Source organism: Carassius gibelio, chromosome B22 (genome assembly GCF_023724105.1).
Source record: "Carassius gibelio isolate Cgi1373 ecotype wild population from Czech Republic chromosome B22, carGib1.2-hapl.c, whole genome shotgun sequence".
NCBI lineage: Eukaryota > Metazoa > Chordata > Actinopteri > Cypriniformes > Cyprinidae > Carassius > Carassius gibelio.
Window position 1 is genome coordinate 24,676,524 of NC_068417.1, and position 12,303 is coordinate 24,688,826.

General features: G+C 38.5%; 1 protein-coding gene across 10 annotated transcripts in view; it reads right to left on the bottom strand.

Annotated features, from left to right (window-relative positions):
* The window catches only part of LOC127987384 (inaD-like protein), a 126,794-nt gene that overhangs the window by 3,047 nt on the left and 111,444 nt on the right, over window positions 1-12,303 (bottom strand). For 6 of the 10 annotated variants that reach the window (XM_052589673.1, XM_052589671.1, XM_052589672.1 and 3 more), the window contains 10 exons: window positions 10,525-10,608; window positions 10,073-10,266; window positions 9,114-9,261; window positions 8,129-8,215; window positions 7,724-7,847; window positions 6,481-6,518; window positions 6,274-6,396; window positions 5,983-6,087; window positions 1,242-1,345; window positions 1,015-1,138 (listed from right to left, as the gene is read on the bottom strand). In XM_052589673.1, the coding sequence (XP_052445633.1) occupies window positions 1,015-1,138; window positions 1,242-1,345; window positions 5,983-6,087; window positions 6,274-6,396; window positions 6,481-6,518; window positions 7,724-7,847; window positions 8,129-8,215; window positions 9,114-9,261; window positions 10,073-10,266; window positions 10,525-10,608 (1,131 nt within the window). Of the gene's footprint in view, window positions 1-1,014; window positions 1,139-1,241; window positions 1,346-5,982; window positions 6,088-6,273; window positions 6,397-6,480; window positions 6,519-7,723; window positions 7,848-8,128; window positions 8,216-9,113; window positions 9,262-10,072; window positions 10,267-10,524; window positions 10,609-12,303 lie in introns of those variants that run through there. The other 4 variants (XM_052589676.1, XM_052589675.1, XM_052589674.1 and 1 more) reach the window with 2 other exon arrangements.

The following is a 12,303-nucleotide window of genomic DNA, read 5'->3' on the forward strand; positions in this document are numbered from 1 at the left end:
AGAAAGCTCTTGGATTTCATCAAAAATATCTTAATATGTGTTCTGAAGATGAACAAACGTCTTATGGGTTTGGAACGACATGAGGGTTAGTCATTAATGACAGAATTTTCATTTTTGGGTGAACTATCCCTTTAAATGTACCAAATGTGAAAAATATCCTTATATAGTATTATATTTATAATATTACATTTCATGGACTATTATTATCAATAAATATTACTATATATAAATTATATTTAAATCATGTATTACTTTCATATTTTCAAATACATTTTCTTTGAACAATATGTCATTCACAGACCGCCAGTGGAGCTGGAAGAATCATCAGAAGAATAATTTCAGAAACACAAAACGTAATTGTATCTTGGCACTACTCATCTCTGGTTATGTTCTTATGAAACAGAGCTCTATGCTGCAACCTGGTGGTCAGAGCATGACCAGAGATATACAGTCTGCACATAGCAATATGATGGAGGAAAATACATTTCTTGTCTGTTTTACACATCCACCTTTTCATACTGTACAGATTTTATATGCAGGGTTCTGCATATATTTAAGAAAGAATATGCAAGTATGTGAAAGGATTTGATTTTAACATCCTGTCACTAGAAAAGCAATATTACTTAATTTCTATAGATTTACCAGAAGTGTTACTACATATCAGTGTTATCTATTTATTGTTATATTATTTATCATTCTGAATAAGCCTTTGTTTGAAAAAAAAAAAAAAAAAAGCTTTCATTTTAATTTTGTGTTTCTCTATTATTTTTAGTTTTTATATCATTTATATTTATTTTATTTTTTTTAACCCGTTTTAGTAAATTTTGTTTTCAACAAGTCATTTATTTATCCATTTAGCAGGATTCAAAGCTGAGTCGCCCACGAGTAACACGTCTCAGTTTATCAGAGCGTTTAGACCTCGGTTCTATTATGAATGTCTAATTTCATGGCCGATGTCATGTGTCCAAATGTGTTAAGTTTCATTTAATCTGCAAATGAGCCTACAGGAATGACCTTGCTGAAGACTGTTTTGACGTAGATGGGAAGATCTCCATGTGGACTCCCAAAGCCGCCCACGATGCTGAAGCCCAGCCCCTCTGAGCCCTTCTCCAGGGTGATGGTCTTTGGCTTGGGCGTCCTGTCAGTATGACACGCACACAGAAAATAAAATCATATTTAATAAACCCGAGAATTCTGTAACGGAATGTTGAAGGTCAAACAGGAAGTGGGATGTCACTCACTCTGGTTCCACCGGCCGGACCTCTGGATTGGTGCTGGGGGTGGAGCTACAGGACAGATTCTCCACCTGACTGGCTATGGCACTGATGTTGGTGTCGGCAACCACCTGTCAATCACAGACGGACACTGTCAAACATTTAAAGCAAATAAATGACTCAGTCTTGAAAGTGTGTTTTCTTCCATTTAGATGTGTGTGTTTTCACAAATGACTGTGTGCATGTAGATAACAGGAAACTGCTCTCTATGCTGTGTGTGTTTGGCACTGAAATCCTTTAATGTTCTTCTTGGTTAATGTTGGCGACTGATCGCTGTTCATCAAACCTCTGTCTCCCTCACCAGAATCACAAACGCCTTTTTCTGTCACGTTTCATTTCAATTTTCCTCTTCCATCAAACTCTGGGCTGGCTATGAGGGCAGTGGCATATTAATTTGCATATTTAATTACGGAAAAGCAATTACAAGTAAAATACACAACAATAAACAGAAGCTAATTAATGAATGAGTCAACAACAACCGTGAAACACTCCCAAGTCATCACACTCGCTATCTTCAACCACACCTACAGAGAGAAAGAAAGAAAGAGACTGACAGAAAAGAAAAAAAAGGCCAAGAAAAATACAAAGAAAAAGAAGAGAGTGGTAAAAGAAAGAGCGAGAAAAAGAAAGAAGGAAAGAGTCTGAAAAAATAAAGAGATAACAGAAAGTGGAAAAAAAGAAGAGACAAGTGAGTGATAAAAGAGCGGGAAAACAAGAAAAGAGATAAACCGAAATAAAGAAAGAAAAAAAGTGTGTTAAAAGAGAATGACAAAGAAGAAAGGTCAGTAAAGAAAGAAAGAGAGAGTAGGAAGACGAAAAAAAATAAAGGAAGAAAATGGTTGATTTCAAGGGTGTGCTATTAATTGCTAAATAAATGACTAATAAAATCAATTTATCAAACAAGACTTCTTAAAGGCTGCAGTTGCTGTTCTGGCTTTCTGAGGAGTTTTAGTATGTTGTTATGCCACTAATTGGTGAATTGGTTTATAGAAAACTACATTGTGGCTACTAATCTGTTGCTAGGGTCTTCCGAGTAGTTGCCAGGGCACTGAAATGCAATGCAGTTTTTGAATGTTCCAACTTCCAAGCAGTATTTACTATACTGCTATGCCACTGTTAAAAGTGCTGTTGGAGATCTTGGAAAATGCTAACATTAGCCTGATAGCACTGAAAGCGAACATCCCACCCTCCTTGCAATCGCCGTCCAAAGCCACGCCCCCTGAATGCATTTATGCTCATAGACCAGAATACCAGAGACAACATCACTACAATAGGCTACATCAGCAGTTCCCAATTCCAGCCCATGTTCCGAAGTGAAGTAAACCCTTGCTCAGGGAGTAGGGAGCAATGAACACAGTGCAGGGATCATATCGATTGGAACACAGTTCATGCACGTGACGTTAGCTAACTTCTAACGAGTTGGTCATCTGAATCGGGTGTCTTAACTAATAGGGCTGTGCAAAAAATCGAATGCGATTTTCATGCGCATCTTGTCAGTAAAGGCACTCCTGTGATTAGTAGTATATCTCCAGAATGTAGGTTCAGATCAGGATTGTCAGGTTTTCAAAACAAAACCTGCACAATTTACTTCTCAAAACTAGCCCAATCGCGTTTCGTTCCAGGCGATAAAATAAAAATTTTTGGTGGGGTTCACCTTGGTAAAATTTGCATTTTAGGGGCTAAACATCACGTTATTGGTATTGGGGTCACTTCGACCCACGGACATGAAAAACAAACGCAGACTTGGCAACACTGTTTGGCCTTTACTAGACAGAGCCGTAGTTCACAATAATGTGATGTTTAGCCCCTACAATGCAAATTTTACCAAGGCAACCCTGCCAAAAAAGCAATTTTTATCGGGGAACCTCCTGGAAATGCGATTGGGCTAGTTTTGGACTAGTTTTAAGAAGCAAGTGGGCAGGATTTGTTTTGAAAACCTGGCAACCCTGATCTGAACGCACGTGCTGGAGATGTACTTCTAATCACTGGAGCGCCTTTACTGACAAGATGCGCATGAAAATCACATTCGATTTTTTGCACAGCCATATTAACTAAGCAAGACATGCAAAATATGTGCACGAGGACTGGAATTGGGAACCGCTGGGATACTTTAAAAGTACTACAACACCAGGAAGGAAGAACAGGTTGTCGATGTTTGTCTGCCATTATAGCTCTGTCTGCACAGCGTGCGTGAATGTGCTAATGATGTATTCTGTCTGCGCGTACAGGGTGCGCAGAGGAATGCAGATACATACGTTTGACAGGCAGGTAGGAAAGCTATTTAAAACTCACAGACCGAGTGTTTTGATTGCACGTACATTTCTTGGTCCTACGCCTTCCACAGAATATATAGATAAATACATTTAGACCACTTAACTTAATGATTTCTATCGGGATGTGAAAAGACTTTCTACCAGCATAAAAAAAGAGTCTCTGAAGACAATCACCTATTGCACATTTAAGTTGTTGGCACGCTGTTGCTAGGCTGTTCTGAGTTCTGATTGTGAAAATGGAATATGTATGCATGCATGCATGTACAGTATGTGTGTATATAAATATATATACACACAAACAAATTAAATAAAAAATGTTGGAAAGCTAGAGATGAAGTGGGAGTTGGTGAGAGATATACTTCAGACAGGAGGAACAACTAAACTTCTCAATGCACATTATCACAGGCAGATTGACAAAACAATATTAAATTGTCTGATTCCTGTGACATGAGTAATAGCAAAGGGCATTACATATGTCCAATTAAACATATAGCAGCCATTGAGTGAGAGAGAAAGAGAGCTAGAGAGAGAGAGAGAGAGAGACAGAGAGCGCGCTCAAATGAGTGAAGAAGGAATACATGAGAGAGAGAGAGAGAGAGAGAGAGAGAGAGAGAGAGAGAGCTAAACAATAATTGCTCTCTGAGCTGCTGTAATCAGGGCTTCGCAGGCTGGGCTCCCCTGTTTAAAAGCCCTGTGCATTCCTCCTGGAACAGCGCAGATAACGGCACATTTGCATAAAGGACTGGGATTATCTGGCAACCTGCGCGCAACTGCCGCACAGCTGTACGTGGCTGATAACAGCCCAGTGACACAGCACCAACCACTCACACACACACACACACACACACACACTACTGTGAGTCCAAACAAACACACCTACACAGCGCACTGTCCTTCAATACACCGACTCCGCTAACACACACTGATAACCGTACAGAACATATACACACACGACGGCTCTGCATAGCAATAACAGCACACAATACAAGCGTGTATACACACATCACTGAAACCGCAGCTACTACATAAAAAAAATGCCACAATTCGCCACTTACAAAAAAAAACAAAAAAACCCCATTAGTATTCTCAAAATGGCGACCTTTGTATCTGATATTTATCAACAAATGCAAACATATACAAACTCCACGTGCTATATCAAGCTAGCTGTGGATTACGTGAAATTTCTGGGGAATAAAAAACCCAAAATGACTCTTAAAATGTTCGGAATAAATGTGGGGGATATCGCACGCCACACAAGATGAGTCGGAGGGTCTGTTCAGTGCCAACAGATACTTTAAAACTCAAGTTCAACCCACAGACTGTTTGGTGTGATCCTGTTAACAAGTACAGTGTTTTTAAATCACATTAATTAACGTGCATTCCCTCATTAGCTAGCCAGTAAGCGGGAACGCTGTAACTAATTTAAATCGTAGGTTGCACGCTTGGCAGCCTTGGAACTTCAGTAAACTAGTTCATCCAAAATTGTTTTCAGAAAAAGAGTCAGGAATGTACCCGTTTGTAAATTAATACACTTCTAGCTAATAAAGCTAGCTTTCACAAATCGCTCTGTTGCGAAGAATTCACAATGTAACAACAATGGGGCACTGTAGCTACAATAAGCTTTCATAAGGAGTCATATGCGATTTAAATTGATCTGTAAAGATGCAAAGACTAAAGTCTCAAATCCCAGTTTAAGATATTTTAGATTTAGTCCGAGAGCTCTCAGTCCCTCCATTGAAACTGTGTGTACGGTATACTGTCCATGTCCAGAAAGGTAAGAAAAACATCATCACAGTAGTCCATGTGACATCAGAGGGTCCGTTAGAATTTTTTTAAGCATCGAAAATACATTTTGGTCCAAAAATAGTAAAAACTAAGACTTTATTTAGCATTGTCTTCTCTTCTGTGTCTGTTGTGAGACCATTCAAGTGTAGTGATATCCGGTTTGCGAATAAATCATTCGATGTAACTGGATCTTCTTGAACCAGTTCACCAAATCGAACTGAATCATTTTAAATGGTTCGTGTCTCCAATACGCATTAATCCACAAATGACTTAAGCTGTTAACTTTTTTAATGTGGCTGACACTTCCTCTGAGTTCAAACAAACCAATATCCCGGAGTAATTCATTTACTCAAACAGTACACTGACTGAACTGATGTGAAGAGAGAACTGAAGATGAACACCGAGATTTGAGACTTTAGTCTTTGCATCTTTACAGATCTTCTTCCTGCACCAAGAGCTTGTAACACTCCAAAGAGAAAGGAAAAATTGAAATCGCATCATATTACACCTTTAATATATCTCTGATTGTATTCGTCTGAAAGAAGAATGTCATATACACCTAGAATGACGTGAGGGTGAGTAAAGCATGGGGAAATTTTCATTTTTGGGTGAACTATCGAACAAAGAGTGTTATTGAGTTTAACGTGTACCTGGAGGACGATGGTGCCGTAAGCATTCTTCAGCATATTTACGACATCCCCATGAGTCAAGCCATCCAGAGACTGCGAGTTGATGCTCACAATCCTGTCACCTACCTAAGAGAGTTACATTAAAGAAAAAAATAAAATAAAAATCACACTGATAAAAACCCAATCCCCAGCAGTGCCCTTCACACCCACACCTCTGTATGATGCTTAATCAATAACTCTCTGCCTGATTTACACAGCACGAAAGTGGAAAATGACAAACAGAAAGGAACGGAAAAGGCAAGGCCGCAGTACTTTGAGGCGATGTGTCTTGGCAGCCACACCGTTGGCCTGGATCATGGCGATGAAGATGGGGATGTCGCCCAGTGGACTGCCCTTACCACCCGCTATACTGACACCCAAAGCATCGGTGGGACCCTGAGAGAGTGAGACAAGGGTGCAATTAAAACAGAAACGATTGAGCACCATAGCTAAGCCTATACTGCACTGTACTGGTCTTACCCGTGTGATCTCCACTGTCCGAACACCTGGCTCTGTCCCTGAAGGGATATAAAGATCAACACATTAACTTTCGATTTACAAACCTTTAAAAGTTTTAAAGGGATAGTTTGCCAAAAAATGGAAATTCTGTCATTAATTACTCACCCTCCTGCCATTCCAAACCCTTCTATATACACAAATGAAGATATTTTTGATGAAATCGGAGAGCTTTCTTACCCTATACAGACAGAAACACAACTGACACGTTAGCCCAGAAAGGTAGTAAAGACATCGACAAAAAAAAATCCATGTGAAATCTGTGGTTCAACCGTAATATTATGAAGCTACGAGAATACTTTTTGTGCTCAAATAAAATGAAAATAATAGCTTAATTAGACAATTTCTTATCTTCCATGTCAGTCTTCACTGGCATTCATGACAGTTCCACGACGCATAAGTGTGCCTTCCTCTCTGTGCAAGCAAGGCGCTGTGCATGTGTGTTTTATATCAGAATGGCTCCTAAACCAACAGCATCACACACATGCCGGCAAAGACTCACACTGAAGAGAAGATATGTTGAATTAAGTCAGTATTTCTGTTTTCTTTGCACGCAAAAGGTATTATAAGTTTCAAAACATGACGGTTGAACCACGGAAGTCACATGAACTATTTTAATGATACCCTTACTACCTTTTTGGTCCTTGAACGTTGTTGTTGTGTTGCATTCTAAGCTCTCAGATTTCATATTTCAAGAATATCTTAATTTGTGTTCCGAAGAGGAACAAAGGTCTTACAGGTTTGGAAAGACATGAGGGTGAGAAATTAATGACAGAATGTACATTAACTATCCTTTGAATGAGTAAACCATGAGATCCCACTTGCTCAACGGGTTTAAAAGTAGTTGCTGGAAAAAAAAAAACATTTGTAATGTATAAAGCACAACTAACAAAAAAAAGTAACTTTAAAACCAAGCAGATTTCTGACGGTCAACGTGGCAAATAATTGAGACCAACTTCGACCTTTCATGAAGTTCCCGATAGCATGGATTCCTAACGAAATAACTGGAACAAATAAAAAACGACAGCAAATGTGACCGCAACTTTAATCTAATTCAAACAATTGAAGAAAAAGCACACTGTTCACAGAGGCACTTTCTAAACTCTGCCGCTGTCGACCGTGAAGAAATGTGTTGATTTAACGTTGATTTATAGACGTTTTATGGCGGTTTCCTGCTATTTCAGTGCTGGTGTGAAGCAAGAAGTACCTGTGCTTTTGCTATTGGGCTCGGTGATGTTTCGGCTGGTGTTGTTGAGGGTTTGAGAGGGGGGCAGAACAACGGCGGGGGGCGTGGGGGTTGGGGTGCTGTTGTTGGCGCTCACGTGGCTCATCTAAAGGAGAAAGAGTTCGCTGAAGGTGCTATTCCACACATATACACAAAATACTCATGCCGTCGCACATGCATACATCTCGGTTAGTGACTAGTGAGCACATGCTCCCTTTGCTTTTTCAGGCAGTATGGATGAGTAACACACACAGATGCCCACAGCCGTACACTGCTGGTTCGCCCGTCTGCTAACATGCACTAATGACTGGGTTAGAGTTCGGCATGCTGGACCCTTCTGGAAATGCCTGGGAGAGCCCAATGAGGTGTAGGACACGGGCTACACACCTGACTTCCCTGGGAGGTGCGTCTGGAAGAGATCCAGGAGGCGGCCTTCAGTCGGCCCAGTTCCAACAGCACCTTGCCCCTGGCGCACTGCAGGATCACAGCACACACAGCTTTGGCATCGTGGGCCGTGTCTTCTCGCTCGTATTCTCTCCAACACACTTTCACATACTTTCAAGAACCTTTAGACATGTGCAAAGACCTGATGCCACAACATAACACCCTCGCTCTCGTTCAGGGAAGCCAAACCCATTGAACTGAACTCCGCAGGGAGGGTACAGTCAATTGGGCTCAGTGCAACCTTATTCGAGCCAACATTTCCTAGAACTCCAGCAAATGGCACAATACTGCAGCTCCTTTTTGTCCTGTTCAGAACATCACCATGAAGGCCTTTTCACATGCCTCCCAAAGAACTGCAGGGAGTGCCATGAATGGACAATGTTTGATTCATGTGAACACCTGTGTTTTAGAGTGAACATGCATTTGAACTCAATTTAAAACAATGAAACATTCGATTTGACTTGTTGATTTTAACTTGTATGCTGACATCTATCAATCACAGCCCATGCAAAAAATTAAATATGGTGTCTACACCGGCCATTATGATTATAGGGCGTGGAATTCAGTGTTTTTGTCACTTGAGATGAATTAAGTGATCCTACATAAAGCTTTGGACCCCCATGAATTCTTCAAGCTCCATTTAATGGGAATACACATTGCAAATATATATATATATATATATATATATATATATATATATATATATATATATGAAATCTTCTTGAAAACATTACTGTGACTGCAGACAATACAAAATGTTTAAATAAGAAATCCCATAAATGTTTATAAATACCATATAAATACCACAGACCTCAACAGCCACTAAATACACAATCAAACAGTGACACCTAGTGGCAGCATCTTGCAACTCAACTAACTGTTTTGAAACGTTGTAAACTGTGGGTTTCAGGATTCAGGTGGAGCTCACCTTGAGAATGGCAGCGACGGTCTCCTGTGAGGCCTGTCTCATGTCCTCTCCATCCACAGACAGGATCTGATCACCCTGCATCAGTCTGCCGTCCAGATCAGCCGCTCCACCCTTCACCACATCCGAGATGAACACACCCTTACCATTTCTGAAGAGGGAGGAGGAGAAAGAGGACATTTAGTGTCATGTTTGTGTACAACCAAAATAATTGCTGCATTGTGTAGTTTTTTTTTTATGTATTGTGCATTTTGTTTTTACAAATATAAAAATATAAATTATATTGTGCATTTGGTTTCATTACGTTAAAATTATTATTAATTGGAGCATTTTATTTAATTGTATCATTAAAAAATATGACAGTATTAAAGCATAATTTATTTTTATTTTTTCAAAACGATTAATGTGTTAAACTACTAATATTATTTTAAATTTGCTATTTTATTTAATTTTTTAAAACGATTACTAATGCATTGTACATTTGATCTTATTTTGAATTCTTGTGTTGTGCATTTCATTCTATTATTTAATTTCAAAATGATTATTGTACTATGCATTTTATTGTTAAGTGACTTTGGACAATTGTACTGTGCAATTTGGAAATGCAAGCTGCTTTGAATAAAAGTGTCTGCTAAATGAATGCAAATATATTATTTTAAAATATGATATTGTGCACTTTTATAATTATTAGATTTTATTAAGCATTGTCTTATTTATTTGAAAAATACTTTATTGCCAATTAAAATATTATTGCACTGTGCATTTCATTATATTATAAAAAAAAATGACTACTCTGCATTTTATTAAGATACTACTTTAAAATGATATTTTATTGAGCTTTTTATTTCATGATATTATTTTAAAATGATTACTGTTGAATTGTGCATTTTTATTAAAATGATAACTGCATTTCCTGTTTTTTGCCTTTTGTCCTCATAAAAAAAAAACAAGCTTGCACTCGCCTCTTCCCAACGATGCTCAGGCCCAGCCCGCGTCCGGTTCTCTTCTGCAGTTCAACACGGAACATGTCGAGGTTCTCCTCGTCCCTGTATTGCGCCTCGTCGCGCAGGACCGTCAACCGCACTTTGGCCGGTGTTTGCCGTAGAGCAGCTATCGCATCTTCATGATCCACGCTCCGCAGATCTACTCCGTTCACCTGCAGGGGGCGCCAGAGAACACAGTCTCCTTACACGTTTACAATTATGCAAAAGCTCACACTACTCTGTGTCCAGAAGATGGCGCTATTGTCAAAGTTAAACACAGAGAAGCACTGCTCAGCTCTATAAGAATTCACAATAAAGCCGAGCATCGAACAAACATCACATTTCCATTTTGCTCAAGGCAGACCAGCTGTCAGTGACATCACAGAGGCTTTACAGCCTTACAACACACTCTCTCATACACACAAACAGACCTCCAGAATCTGATCTCCGGCCCAGAGACGACCGTCCCGCGCTGCAGCCCCCTCCTCATACACTTCATGAATCACTATGGCATCCTGAAAAGAGGAGAAATGTGTGTGAAGAGGAGAAACATGGTTATTAAAAAAAAATTATACAAAAAAATAAAAAAGTAGATATAAATTCCTATCGCTCCTATCTTAAAGGAACAGCTCACCTATTTACTCAACCTTACATTGTTTCAAATGCGTATGAAACAGAAAAATTACAATGAAACCGAAATCGAAGCTTCAAACCGCCATAAAGGAGACAAAAGTAACGCAAAAGGACTCTTTAGCCATCTTTTAAGTTTGAAATCATACCATACATGTTTGAAAAACAATAAAAGTTCGCTTATTTTCCATTATAGTTAAAGAATTAGTAAATTTTGTTAGTGCTTGTCATTTTTTGATTTCTATCTCTACACAGCTATTTATTTTTTATTTCAGTTTTAATAATTTTATTACTTTTTTAAGTTTTTTTTTTTTACTCAAATTATATTTAGTTGCCAAGGCAAAATCCTTGATAACAATTTTCATGTAATATTTCAATTTTATTGTATTTCAGCCCTATTTTAAATCACTGAAAACTAATTTTAGTTGACAATATCAACACTGGTCATTAATCATTTAAAATCTGGAAATCTTCTTTCTTCTTTCTTAAATCATTCTTTTGAGTCGGATCTTTTTAACAAATCTCTCTCAGTTTACAAAAACTTAATGATTTATGAATTAAACTGATCTCGAGTTCAACTCGCTGATTCATTCGGTTAAGAGCTCACAGGAGGAAAAGATTATTACCGAATAACTTTGTTCCTCGTACAATACAGTGCATGTGTCATACGGATCAATTCTATGAAATTTTATCTGCATCCTTTATTGAAGCTTGAAAGCTTTAGTCACTTTTTTGTAACTGAATGAAAAAGAGCAACCAGCACATTTTCTGAAATATCTTCTTTTGTGCTCCACAGAAGAGAGTATGTCATACATGAGGATTCATCATTTCTGCTCCCCTTCACCTTTAAAAATCTGTTATATAAAAACACGCATCTTTGTTTTTCTGCTGAAAACCTGTGGAGCCCCAGGGCTGGTTTTGTTGACTCATGAAAGCCTTTGACAGCTAAACTAGCCCACAGAGCTGGAGCGCTGCAGAATTATGATGGCGAGGTGGCAGTACACAGATAAAACCCGAGGCGATGTTCGTCTCTGCAGTCGGGCAGGGAAAGTCAGGGCAGACAAAAATCTCCTGCTGTGACCTGCCTGTTCCAATGCAGCCCTGCGGCACACTGGAACGAATGAGCCCTGTGTCTTTTATCTAGCTATTTTTTAACATTAGAAAGCATCCTGGGTGTGTATGCTCCCAAATCTAGGGAAAAATTAGCAATCAAAAACAATAAATGTGCCACTGACTGAAACTGACATTAAAATGGCTCATTCATGCATGTCTCAATCTAAAGAGCTTTATGTGAATACTGCCTTTTTGGAAACTAACACTGAAATCACTGATTTACAAAACTGAAATCATAAAAACTGAAAAATACAAAAAGACATGACAATACAAGAAAAAGAAAAAATACAACAGAAAAAACTAAAGACAAAAACTAAAAGCTGAAAGACAAAAACCACATAAAAAAAAACAGATAATTGTTCTTGAAAAATCTAAATAAAATCTAAAACAAACACAAAAGACGAACTAAAAAACTTAGAAGTAAAACAAAACTGAGAAAAAAAAATAAACAAATACAAGACAAAAGA